Raw genomic sequence first — 14,530 nt, forward strand, 5'->3', positions numbered from 1 at the left:
GATTTTCCTCGCTCTATATACGGTATCCAACAATTATTATTATCGAACCTCGCAAGTATCGCAGTACTCTCCCCTTACAAAAGGGAGACAATTACAATCTCCGTAGCGTAGATCGCAGATTTCGGTCTGATTTGAGCCCGAAAGATAGCACCTACAATCTGTGGTAAGATATTTGCGTGTGTAAAAAATGTGCACATTGAAAAAAAGCAGAAACATATGCATTGACTTTACTAGTTTTTAGTGAATCTCTAATGTGATCTGAAGAAAGAAAATGCTTGAAAAGTTGCAATAAAACAATTTTACTAATCCTATGATTAAAGATTAGTTGAGAAATAAAATGAAGAATGAGAAAAGTTACATTGACAGAGGTGAATCCATCCTATGAAAAGAAAGTTCATAAATATTAATCAAAGTAATTATGACAAAAACTCCTTGGGAATAAAGGTTGACTTGTCCTTCAACAACACCTGAATACATCAATATATCCAAAGAAACCAGATGCCCCAAGTTACTTTTGAGTTATAGTGGTATATTCAAAATAAGCAAAACTCTCTTGGTAATTTTGAAAGAATATGTAACTCATTTTAATGAAAATAGATTCTATATGTTAAAAACATTATCAATAAATAATAAGATACTTTATCAAATACTTGAGAAAAAAATGAGATTTAACAGGTACTTATGATGAAAAGTTTGCACTCAGTGAAGGTGAAAGCCATGTATCTTGTCTTGGTTTTGAAACTGGGACTTTTAACGGAAATGCCTTTGAATTAAGCAAGACATATTTCTGTCGAATACATATTAATCTCTATTAAGTTCAACATTATGCTTGGATGTTCATTGTTGTCAATAATCCATTTACATTTTCTAAACAGAAATAATTCTGTTCAGCAGGTTTACATTAAAGTAACTGTTGATAATCTATTTTCTAACCAGAAATAATTCTGTTCAGCAGGTATACAGACGGACAGACAAGAGCAAATCAGTGAACTTCATAAACACCAAAGTAAACCCCTAAAATCTTCTATTTTTCCCTCACCCCTACACCCTCCGGAGGAGTAGGCATAGAAGCCCTCCTGGCATCTGTCACAAGTTCGCCCCGTTACGCCCGGGCGACACACACACTGGCCCGTTACCGGATGGCAACGGTAGTCAAGGGAACCAACTCTGCTACAGTTACATTCTTGGCATCCGCTTTCCACATCGCCAAATCCAGCCTGTATGTGATTATTATTTTTTGTTGTTGATTTGATCTTCATGAAATTTATATAACATACCTGGGTTTTTATTTCCATGGAAAAAGTTATAAAACCTCCATCAGAAATAAAAATCAAACTTTAATTTTTGTTCAAATTACTCAATTTACAAAATATTTTACATTTGAATTAAACTAAAAGGTTTACGGCGATGTAAGTTAACAAATTTTGCAACTAAGTGAGTGATCGAGTGCAAATTTTATTCCTTATTTAACATATTTTTCTGATGATTCAAACTATGAACAATTAAGACATTAATTTTTACTATGACACAGCTGCAAAGGAGCGAAATTGTTACGTCCTAATAAGGCTTAGAACAGAGACTGGCTATGGATTTAACTTTAAGTTATTATTTTTCTAACAAAATTGTGGTTGCAAGCAAGTACCGGCAAGCAAATATTAGGTTTCACATTTTGGTGACAGATTACAAAGGTGTAATGCACAAATTACTGGAAAAAATGTGCAACAAATGCTTTCAAACTGCAAAACAACTTTTTATAATGCAAGCTGCAATATCAATGTGTGCCCAAACATTAACCATCTGTTTATTTTGTCTAACATATTATAAGAGATTAAAAAAGACGATATGGTAGAGAAAAGGAATTCCCTACATGATATTTAAAGGGGACATGTATGGTTAACAGTTGAGGAAACATTTGTTAAATTTAAAGGCCAGAAATAATTAGTAACACAATTAGTCAACACCACATGAAACTGTGCACAAACTGTTTAGCATCAGTAATAGAGGACGAACATCACTTTAGTAACATGCTGAATATGGGCAATCAGTCACATACAGTTCTCATTATAAGAATACACTATGCTTGACGAGTTAATAGTAAGACAAACAAATAGTTAATATATGAATTTGAAAATAAATACATTTACAGGACTACAAAGCAGACTTACTGTGGCATTGGTAAGCAATGAATACAAGATATTCTAACACTTCATGACATTTTAAGGTTCAATTAACAAACTTTACAGTCAGCATTTTCTACTATGCAGTCGGCATGTTTTATAATTAATCTAACTTGTTGCAAAGCAATGTTTAATATGTAATAGACAGGGCTTCTAAAAACCGGCAATTTGCCGGTCTGGACCGATTTTGACCAAGCCAGACCGATTTCAGTTTCAAAAAGTGTAAAAAAAAATTGGTCCGAAATTATCTCATTTTTTTATAATTTCGGTCCAAAACTAGTCAGTAAAAATTGTAGAAATTGTAATACATAATACACAAACATTCACACTTTCAAAATTACCCCCAATAAAAGTGTCCTAGTTACCATCTGACCAAAGCTACGCTAAATTTATGTTAATTAGCAGACGGTCCAATAACGTGTATTGGTAGGTCGCAAAAGACACAATTAAATAAATTATGTGCTTGCAGCGATCCTGATTCAGTGTTAAAATCGGTCAATATTTTCACATGGCAATGTCGTCGATCATTAAATGATATATCTGTTTGTTGATTACCAAACTGTTAAATCTAAATTGTAATAAAGAAGCAATGCTGGTTTTAAAGATAAATGCAATTGTCATTGTTAATCCGCGAAAGCACAAAATTTCCGAAATAATAAGAGTTTGATACTGCAAGCGCCACTTACGTCATTTTTATTCACAGTATGATATCAAACTTATAGCTTGAAGCCCCGATTATAAATCTAGAGGGGGGGGGGGGGGGGGGGGGGGGGGGGGGGTCGCCGGGTCCGGACCGATTGAGGTTCCAAACTTTTAGAAGCCCTGGTAATAGATATCTTGAAGAAGGCTTGATTTTTACATATATATTTAGCAAATTCCCTTACAACTTACATGGTCATTTATCTAACACAAGGTAATAACACTTATTAGTTCAAATATAGTTTAAATACCACACAATACAGATAAACTTGACACAAATAACACATAGATACTGTTTATCTGTCATACTTATTTTCTGTCCAGAGCATAACTCGAAAAGTTTTTGAGGTATTTACTTCACACTTCATATACAGATATATATCATTGAGAACAAATGCAGTGCACAAGAACCATAACCATGACTGCAAGAGTTGTTGAGTTATTGCCCTTAGTTAAGCTAAGTACTTATTTTTTGTCCAGAGCATAACTCTAAGACTTTGAGGCATTTACTTTAAACTTCAAAATTATATGAATAGATCTCATTGAAAATAACTGTAGTGAACAAGAACCATAACTCTCTAATTTTGAATTATTATATTTTGTTTAGATTGATCTGAATAAAAGTAAAAGCAAAATGAAACAATTAAACCACACACAAAACATGTCGGATTTCTCTAAATAGTTCAATAAAGTACATAATAAGCAATTTTACCACTCTGAAAATTTAGAAGAATATGAACAAACACCTAATCAATACATTTTCCTTAATGTTAAAAGAATTTTATTTTTGTAATAATTTACATCAAATATCATTTTCAAAATTTTAAGAAACATTTCTGTCATAACATATAAGAAACATTTCTGTCATAACATAAACAATATTTATTTCTTTAAAATTTCTTAAAGTTAAGGTTAAATCATATGGAAAATCCTTAAAACCCATCAATACAGTACACCCTAAAAGTGTGTAAAGTTTTCCACTCACCTCACAGCGGTCACACTGGCGCCCGGTGTAGTGTTCCTTACACTTGCAGTATCCTGTGTCCCGGTCACATGTCATGTCCAGGGAACCAAATGGATCACAGCTACACACTGGGGAATAAAGGAATGAAAGAATTTCAGGCTTATGAATAAAAAAAGAATGGGTGTGTGGGCTGGGTGGGGTATTTAAAGGCAGCAAAAGTTATGTACAGCTTGAACATAGTACAGTGAAAACTCACTAAACCGGACAAGGTCCGGACCGGGGAAAATTTCCGGTTTAGTGAGGATTCCGGTGTAGTGAGGATTTTGATGTACGGAGTAAGTTAAGACGGAGGTTGAGACATGATTAAAGCACATGCAAAAGTGATAAACATATTTCTGCGTTTTTATAATCATCTTTTTTCCGAGTCTAAAAAAATAAAACAACTCGCGTAATTTAATGCTTGTTAAGTATATTGATATTTTAATCAACGCACCGCTCTAATTTGATTCACTCATAGAAGTCTTTAGATAAAACAACCCCCCAAAATGATCACTTAATAACCGTTTCTAGTTCTTTATTTTCTACAACAAACAAATTAATGTCTCAATCAATTTTTCTTTTCACAAGTTTGATTAACGTTTGATTATCGCGCGGCAGTCAATCCACAGCGGAATCATCATTATCGATTATCGAGTTATCACAACATCAAAGGTGCAATATTTAACGACGCACCGGCTGTCAAAACAAAGTGACACGCGATTCGCAAATTCCTAATACACAAACTCATTTTGACATGTTTGAACAAATAAACGTCCGGTTTTGCGAGGTAAAATTACGTTGACAACTAACAAATTTTCTCGATTTTTTTGTCCGGTATCCGGAATTCCGAGGTTCCGGTTTTGTGGGGATTATTTTACATTGAAAAGTATAAGGGAAAATTCGAGACTCTGAAAAAAGTCCGGTATCCCGAGGATTCCGGTTTTGTGGAGATCCGGTTTAGCGAGGTTCCACTGTAGATATCAGGTATTATTTAGTATTTGGGGAACTTCCACTTTAGCAATCCCTACAATTAGGGAGTAACCAGGTTAAAAAAGCCAAGTTAGTAATTTGTTTAATCTTGTGTGAATCTTCTAGAATACAAATGCAATACTTTGTGGGCAGTAATATTGCTCCCAAAACCTGATTAATGGTTTTATCAACTCGTTACATATGAGGGATTGCTAAACTGGAACCTACCCTAGTATTTCTTTATGTGACAAAGACAGAGATGTCAACAATAAAACTGTATGAATGATAATATCCCTTTAAGAAATGTCGCCACAGGAACCAAAAAGGTCACTTCAACTTACAAGTGCAAACCCTATTCATTGCAGCCCCATAATATCCCAGCCTGCATCTACCACAGTCATTACTCCTCACATTGTACAGACAGATGCGATACTCGTAATATTGTACTTACAAGTATTTCCCCTTAAACAATGTTAACCAATGACAAACAACTGGTAATAAGACTTACAAGTGCAATCCCCGTTCATTGCGGTCCCGTAATACCCCAGCCGACATCTCCCGCAGTCATCCCCCTCTGTATTGTGTAGACAGATGCGACATTCTCCCGTCAACTGGTCACAACTGCCAAGCATGTTGCGGTCAATGTTGCCATTACACTGGCACTCCTTGCAGTACTCGCCAAGGAGACCGGGATAACCATAGTAACCTGTGTCACATCTTGCAGACAAAATAATACAATGGTTAAAATTGAATAGAGAAGCAGAAATTAGATTAGCAGGTGCGAGTTTTAATAAAAGATCTTAGTCGTAGTGTCAATAATCTTAAATCTGTATTAAAGTCACAAATTGCAACAAGTTCATTTGTTTTATTTCGTTAACTTTATGTTAAGTAAGATCCACTAAGATCTTTAATAGAATGGATCACAGGCTAGGTCTCCATCGCTGACATCTCAAAGATCATGTGAATTATTTTGACCAGGGGCACAGCACAGTGCGTTGGCATTTCAAAATGGATAAAATGGTAGGCAGTTCAGGGGTTGTTTCATCAATGATACTTGGAAACATTAAGTAATAGACCTAAGGACAGGGGATCACTTGATTAAAATGCTAGAAGTGATTTCGTACCAAGGAGAGATTTTTAACAGGAGTGTTTAAAATCTCATCTGGGTATAAAATTGGTCCCAAGATCTTGATGGAAAAGCCCCCAGGTTTTTAACAATAATATTGCACTGCTGAAAACCTCACCTCTGTACAAATTGCCCCCTGGAATTGGACTCAAGCTTGATTCTATACAATTTCAGCTTTCGTTAGAATCAATGTAAGGGATATTTAAATGAATTATTAATAACTAATACATATCATCCATACTAAAAAATTGTAAAATGTTCAAATAAACATTTAATACATGTACATGTAGATCATGTTCCAACCTTTCACATCTTTCTCCAGTATAGCCTACAGCACAATCGAGGCACACAAATGCCCCAGGGTCATCAAACTTGGGCGAGGAGGCACAGGTGGTCGCAAAGTTGTTACTGGACTCCAAGAGCGGGCAGGCACAGGGCTTGCAGTCGTCAGGATTTCCCTTGGTTGGGTCACCATGGAAACCAACTTTGCAGACCTCGCAGTTGAAACCTTCGGTGTTGTCTGTGCACATCTGTGAAAATGGGATAACTTATATTGCAAACACCACAATGTCTTTATTTATTTTTGAGAATTGGCAGGGACAAAAATGAGCGCTCATGAACCTACACCTTTATCTCTTACAATATGACTAAATGTGTTAAGGTTTTAAAATTTGTCTCATTCATTGTGTTCTTCAGTCATTTCAAAATAGTGAGCAAAAATGTAAGTACATGAGCATAGGTTATATCTTACATACCAAGCATCGTCCAGTATAAGGGTCACAGGTCTTGGAGTGACCGTAGCACTCACATGGAATACACTGACCACCATACAAGACATTGTTCAGTCTACGCCAGCCAATGTCACAACTCTGAAAAGAGAATTTTGTTACCATTTTCAAACATGTTCATGGGTAGCTAAAAAATGCCACAACTCCAAACAAGGAAAAGGCAGTTAAAGATTATACTTAAGGGATATGATTTGAAAGCATTTCACGCAGCCATCAGTAATATTTCATTTATATGGAACTTGTTCCCAAGTCTGTATGAGGAGTCTTTATCACAACCATTTTGTTATCATGAACAATATTAACAGCAAAGCATATCAAAATTACATGTATATCAAACATCAGCAGCCAACTGTATAATACTGGTTAAATCTTGTGTTTGGTAAAAGTTAGCCGAAATGTTCATTGATTGGTCAATATTTATCAAATAATAACTATTGACCAATCAAATCATTTTCTCTGCAAACTAGCCAAAAGATGTGGACAACTTATCTAAGTTTTGTACAATTGGCTTAAGAAGCTTAACGTAGGATTGCTCTTAAATCTCCTTTGCTATCACAGATTTCTCTCCTATTTAACATCATAGTGACTAAACTCAAAGCTTACCTCACAAGACAGTCCGGTGTAGCCTCGTGGACAGGAGCATTTCTCCACACCTGACATGGTCACCTCGTTGGTGGAACCAGCATTGGATGTGTCTAACAGAACCTCCTTTAACCTGGTAATACAACATGAATCTCTGTGAGTTTGACCACACTTTCATTATACATTGTCTTAAATTGGTGTGAAATTCTAACAGCAGTAACATGAACTCTTCTGGTCAAATACCAGAACAAACACCTCCCTCCCTATTAAATACACAAACTCACTTAACATGATCCTGAGTAGTGTGATTTGTAGCCCTGGCCCCAATTTCTCAAAACATGTTAAGATTAACAGGCTCAAGTCGCTTATTTCAATTAGCCAAAATACATACCAGTACTGAAAATGGATTTTTAAAAATGAAAAATGGTATATTCTGATAATCATACAGATTATTCTACATAATTTCTAAAAATTCTTGAAGAAGTAAATACAACAGATTTTATAAAACAACAAAAATAGTGAGATTAGCTTAATCCTGTTATAAGGGACTTAAGAAGTTTCGAGAAATTGGAGCCAGATGAGAATTATCTGTAGGTCAAACAGCAGTAACATGAACTCTTTCCTAGTCAAATACAGGCACATACCCATCCCTCCATAAATACAAACTTACATGACATTATCCTGAGCAGTGTGATGTGTAGCTCGAATGAGAATTCTTTGTAGGTCAAACAGCAGTAACATGAACTCCTTTTTGGTCACATGTTGGGAAGAGATATAACGACCATTCTCGCTATCTAACTTATACCACTCCGTCTCCTCCAGTATGATACTTTTCTTGTTCTCTTGATTTTCCCGGATGTAGTTGCGACCATTGGTGATGGTGATGTTTCCTCCCTGAAGTGTGTCATGATGTTAAATATACCAATTCTCTTACAAAAGGGCTGCAGAGCAAATGCTCATGCTCATCTTGGGAGTTTTATAGTCGAAAAAGTGCCATAACTCATCAATTATAAAAGTCAGGAGTTATTGGTTTTGCTATACAAGTGTGTATTGTCTCCTGCAAATCAGTACCAAATTTCAATTTAATATCTTGAACATTTTTTGAGGGAAAGGCCAAAATTCAAGGTTTTGCACGACGGCAACACTGACCGCACTAAAGCTAAACAATACTTAGTCTCTTTTTCCACCCAAAACCAGACGAGCTAATAAGTGAATAGGGAAACCAAAGCATTTTTTTAAACTGCAAAAAGAGTTCTCTGAATTGTCAATTTTTTCATCAATATTAGTTGCAAACAGCCTCTGCAAATATAATTTATGGTCAGAATTCAAAGACAGCAACATTAGTGCCACAACTTAACATTTAAAAGGTAATTCAAAGGCAATTAAGCAAGAAATGAACATATTATGAAAGATCATGTAGTCAGTCTTAATTCAGGTATTAAAAGTTGATGGTGTGTGGCAAATAGAGATACAGATCAGAAATGGAACCATCAAGATTATATTCAACAAATATTTATTTTTTCTCAAACCTGAAGTATGACATCCGCCTCAGCCATGTGGTTCTGAACTGGGGCGGACTCATCGATGGTAAACTTCATTGTGTAATGTAGAGACCCACCATAGGAGGCAAGCTGCAAAAGAAAACATTTGGAACTTGAAGATAGATACATAAAGATATTGAAGGAAAACAATTACCCAGTATTCAATTTGAACTGCATGTCATGGATATATAGACACAATGACACAACCTTGCAAAAAATCAATCCTGTGTCTGTTAGGCCTGTTTGTGTTTTTGATACATAATCATAACAACAATAACACAATACTTAACCATGAAATCTTAATTAGGCCTAAATAAAATAAAATGTGTTGTTGTTGACCATTTGTTTCGATATAAATAAAAAACATAAAATATTAATTATTCAATATACCAGAAAGTATTTCCTGTTTTAACTGGATTTTTGAGACGTTTCCTCTCAACTCATGCCTTAGGAAATTATCCAAACCAATGCCACTTACCCGATTCCCGTAATATTTCACAGGAGACTGCCAGTAGTAAATAACCTCCTCCGAAGCTCCGTCTGGGTCAACGTAGTTCTGGTCACGTGCAGGAAAGGTGCGATACTCGAGCCATCCTCCAGCAACTGGCGTCGGGAAGTAAGTGAACCATTCATCGTTAACCGTGATGATAGTCCAGCCATCCATTTCACCTCTCATGTCTGTAATCTGCAGAGAATTTAAACATTGCATTAAAGTGATACTCAAAAAACTACGGTTTTAAGAATGAACTAGTATTAGAAAGTGCAAGAACCACTTGTTGTTTATCATGATAATAGTCCAGCCATCCACCTCTCAAAGAAGTAATCTGTGTGAAACAATTAGACAAAAAATATCCATTTTTGAGTTCTTAACACTTATACTAATCCACCACATATTTAACGACATCATCATAAGAAGATGCAAAAGCTTGTCTGTTTACCAAGGCTGATCAAGGGGCAAGAGGCATAAATCACCTAACATTTCTGTAATGGGACCTCAACTTAACACAGGAGAATTATGACCAACAGGCCTCGACCTTAGCGAAAGCCAGGTAGTCATTGGTTCCTGTTTTTCAGTAGGACTAATTATTTCTTCCAGTTGGGTAGTCTGTGTGGCTACTCCATTTTTTACGAGTGATTAATAAAAAAAGTTGTTTACACTAATACAGGAGTGAAGCTTAATATAAAACCTCATTCCGTAGTTTTACGAAACAACACACAGCTTTTGCATCCCTTGTTTTAAGTTGCAAAGGGAAGTAACTATTGTGCGAGTTTGTGTTCAGTACGGTATGAGGATTTAATCATCACCTTTCATTGTAAAAATTTACAACTCTTGGTAGTCACTTTCCAATTAAGTAAATGTTATGTGGCTACCAAATATCTGTTTAGGCTACTAGATTTTTCAACTTGGTAGTCCTGCTGGCTACCTGATGAAATGGGTTGAGGACCGATATTAAAGTTTTCAAACGATGTTGATGTCCATAACTATGCCATTGAAGATGAAACTAATGCTATGACAATATGCCAACCTTTTTGTCTTTGAAAAACAGGCAGACTGAAATAGCCAAATACTTCTGGCCCATACCTGTACGAGCCCAAGGCCGGCACTCTGGCAAACGGTAGAGACGCCGAAACAGAAGCATTGTCTGCATCCCTGTGCATTCTCCGCACTCAGGTCATAGTAACCCTGCTCACACCGGTCACATTTCTCACCAGCAACGTTCTCCTGTAAAACACAAGAAATATGAGTTAGGATTGCTTCTGATGTACATGCAACTACAAGGCCTTGAGATATTGAAATACGTTTTGTTCATTTTGAAAAGTAATCAAATTTACACACCATTCAATGTCTTTCAGAAGTTATAACTGAGCTTATGAACAATGAAAAATAGCTTTATGTTTAGATACTAAAGAACCATGCTATAAATGGTAAAGACAGATATTATACCAATATCATGTTGTTTATAAATCGCTGAAATACAGAGAAACTAAAAAATTCTTTGAACTATTTCACACATCCATATCTATATTAAGACAGGGGGTGCATGGCTACAAGGACTCCTTTTTGCTACGGTAGGGTGTATGCTTTAAGTTTTTATTTTTTACATTCGAGGCTATGGAATCATGAATCAGTGGTCTTTCACTTTTAAATAGTCATCATGAAAAACATTCTGAACATTTTTACAACAATGATCTATATTGTTTCTCTCACCTTGCAGACACACCTCCCCTCACACATGTTGGGATCCACAGTTCCTTTTACAGAACAAGAGCAGGGCTCACAATGAGGATAGCTATGGTAACCAGCTGCACATCTGTCACAGCTCTGACCCGCAAACCCTTCCCGGCAGATACATGAACCTGGCATCTGGAAAAGAAGCGATCTAGTTCGTATATTTTTCTACTGTTCTTACAACGGAGGTAGATTGTATTTAACTAATAACTTTTTCAGACTTTGTTGCCTTTTGGTTTAAGAAACAATCCTTTTTGTTCCTGTCATACATAAGGTGCTAGAAACCTTAGGTACATTTTATTAACACATTTATCCTAAATTTCTGAAATAATCTTTCTTAGTAATTAGAATAATGATTTCAAAACTTATAGCATTATTGGTCAGCTTAGGCAATGTTTATTTGATTTTGCAGGTAAAACTTTCAATTAAGTTTCAGACACTTGCTCCACAATAAACATGAATTCTTGATCTTACGATACTTTTTGTACATTTTTCCAAAGATGGCCCTATTCTCCAGGAGCCTGTTTCAATCAAGATTGTAAGGCTTAAGATTGTAACTATACCCTCATTTTCAGCGAAAAATGCATTGCAATAAAATATCGTAGACATTAAAATTTATGGCATAGATTTTGCCAGTTACTTAACAAGGGTACTCGAGCAATCTTATGCAGCGTAAAGTTTAAAACTAAGATATCTTTTTGAAATGGGGCACAGTTCTTGCTGACACAACACCTAATGCACATCCACTGCAACTAATCTAAAGCACCCGTACCAGTCCATCGCCGACTCTACTATCATCTTCAATACAGATGCCAGTATTGCCAATAGATTCCTCACAGCTGCATGGCCGACAGGGGCGGGGCGAGTTGTGGGGCACGCCCCAGGGGCGGAAATACCCGGGCATGCATCGCTCACAGTTGACACCCGTGGTGAAATCCTGAAAATGCAAGAACATACATGAAAGGGATTGGCTGAAAGTTAATATAACGATGAAAATGTATAAATCTCTACATAAGGGCAATCTTCAATGCATGTGTCACAGGCAGTTGGAGTTGAATGCTCCAGGATCAGTTATACCCTGTTTTATGTATTTGTCAGATCCTGATACAGAGATATGTTATGATGTACCTGGATTACATTACACAGGCACAGAAAAACACTTCCAGCATATCCGGCTTGCAGTTGATCCAAAAAAAGCCAGGCTGTAAAATTTATTTTATGTTTAATAGTTTCTTAGGGCTTTAAGTATCCTATAGCAGAGAGTTCATGTTGTGAAGATTATTATGAGGGGATTTTTTTTTCTTTCATTTCTTTTGCATAAATTTAATTACCACAGAAAATTATCAAGAGCTGAATACTACCTTAAATAACGCTTATTTATAATATCCACCAGTAAATGAATGCAGAACTCTATTTGTTATATTCACTGATCTGACTACAATAATTCTAAATCATGAGGGGACCTTTTCAATAAAAATCTAAGTTGATTTAGTTATAAATAAAAATTTACTTAGAAACATAGTTTCATTATTTTGCCGATTATTTGTGTGAATTGAAAATTAGCCAAAATTGAAAATGAACACAAAGTTTGGGATTTTTTTTTTTTTTGATGTACTGTCATTTGTGTGATGTTTAACATATTTGAGATAATTAAAGGTACAACTAAAATCCTTTTATTAAACCGGCCACCAGCATTTTTTACATCAAACATCAAACAGGTTATTATTGAAATCAGGCTTGCTCAGCATAAACCAGCAAGGGTGGAGATAGACCAGGGTCACTGGTCTGACCAGGGTATTGTACTTTATTAGATTCATCAAATGCCATTTGTTTGTTCTATCTTTTACTCAGGGATACATCAAAGTGTCTAAATCAACAAAATAAAGCTGGTGTCAACAATTTATTGCCTTATAAGACTTGGTATTAAATACAAGGGGCGAGAGGAAAGTTTATGTGGCAAGTTGAGATTGCTTTCATTACAATGTGGCTTAATAGGAATTCATGAATTTTTGTTAATTGTGAAAGATCTAAGGGTTGGTCAGGGCCTTATGCTGGTTTAAAACTTTCTCATAAATCTTCGATGTCCTACTTCAAAGTGTGACTAATACTTCATGTAATTTATTCATAATGAACAGAAAAGGTAGATAGCAAACAATCATTGCTTTAATTGTGCTGAATTGTGTTTATTTTATGCTTGAGAATAAACAAGATAAACAAAACAAACAGAAGCACAATATACTTAAAAACAAAAATCCATGTGGGAAGGTACTCATACTTTACATTGCCAAAACGCAAGACCAGTATAACAAACGCAAATTTAATTTAAGCTCAGGTGCCCCAATTTGAATACTCATAACTATTAAACCAATGAAAATATGTAAATCTCTTTAAAAACTCACACACATGTGTGTGGATTTAAACATGTTTGTTTTAATAAAAAAATATTCAAGTTATTAAACAAACTCCAAATTAATCAAGGGGAACAGATAATTTGATTATAGCATAATGTCTGATTATAGTGTCATGTAATTGTCCAGTAATAACTTATTATTTATTCAAATTTTTAGGCGTGAGTTTAGTTATTTGTCATTACCACCACTACTCACATTGCAGTCGATGCAGACTCCGCCCCCTTTCTTCTCTCCCTGCATGTTGAGGGACAGACCGAGGGCATCCACAGTCTCGTTGTACACACAGGAGTTGGCATGGCCATGGCAGTTACACTCTGTAGAGAAAGAAACATTATCAGCCATAGCAGCACCAACAACAGCTCCACAAACATCACCACCAGCAATCATCCAAAACATCCATCATCCAAAACATCCATCATCATCATCATCATCATCATCATCATCATCATCGTCATTATCAGCATGATGATGATGATCATCATCATCAATACAAAATTAGCATCATGAAATTAGCAGCAGCAGAAGCAGCATCATGAGCATCGCCATAAGAAATCTAGTGTTTTCAGTTAAAATGAGTTTTTAAATAAGATTTCAACATTATTCTCTACTCTGTATGCTATAACATGAATTTCTATTATTTAGTTGATTAAAACTATACTATATCTCTAGCGTACCTTCACAGTACAAAATTAGCATCATGAAATTAGCAGCAGCAGAAGCAGCATCATGAGCATCGCCATAAGAAATCTAGTGTTTTCAGTTTTTAAATAAGATTTCAACATTATTCTCTACTCTGTATGCTATAACATGAATTTCTATTATTTAGTTGATTAAAACTATACTATATCTCTAGCGTACCTTCACAGTTGACATCATAGGTAATTACTCGGTTGTTGCCGTTGCCTCCTCCACGGACCCAGGGCTTGTTGTTGTAGAGGGGACAGCAGATTTCACAGTTACTCCCACATGTGTTGTGCTGGCAAACACAGGCCAGGTTCTGTGCG

The 14,530-nt window shown here is 35.7% G+C and overlaps 1 protein-coding gene across 1 annotated transcript in view; it reads right to left on the bottom strand.

Annotated features, from left to right (window-relative positions):
* LOC128213631 (laminin subunit alpha-2-like) overlaps positions 1-14,530 on the bottom strand; it is a 93,442-nt gene that overhangs the window by 41,530 nt on the left and 37,382 nt on the right. The window contains exons 9-22 of the mRNA XM_052919610.1: positions 14,385-14,523; positions 13,722-13,840; positions 11,888-12,052; positions 11,095-11,250; positions 10,468-10,608; positions 9,364-9,570; positions 8,874-8,975; positions 8,015-8,238; positions 7,366-7,477; positions 6,730-6,843; positions 6,278-6,504; positions 5,357-5,565; positions 3,862-3,968; positions 359-379 (exon numbers count right to left, since the gene is read on the bottom strand). Of these exons, the coding sequence (XP_052775570.1) occupies positions 359-379; positions 3,862-3,968; positions 5,357-5,565; positions 6,278-6,504; positions 6,730-6,843; positions 7,366-7,477; positions 8,015-8,238; positions 8,874-8,975; positions 9,364-9,570; positions 10,468-10,608; positions 11,095-11,250; positions 11,888-12,052; positions 13,722-13,840; positions 14,385-14,523 (2,043 nt within the window). The remainder of the gene's footprint in view (positions 1-358; positions 380-3,861; positions 3,969-5,356; positions 5,566-6,277; positions 6,505-6,729; positions 6,844-7,365; positions 7,478-8,014; positions 8,239-8,873; positions 8,976-9,363; positions 9,571-10,467; positions 10,609-11,094; positions 11,251-11,887; positions 12,053-13,721; positions 13,841-14,384; positions 14,524-14,530) is intronic.

This window comes from Mya arenaria, chromosome 13 (genome assembly GCF_026914265.1).
Source record: "Mya arenaria isolate MELC-2E11 chromosome 13, ASM2691426v1".
NCBI classification, from domain to species: Eukaryota; Metazoa; Mollusca; class Bivalvia; order Myida; family Myidae; genus Mya; species Mya arenaria.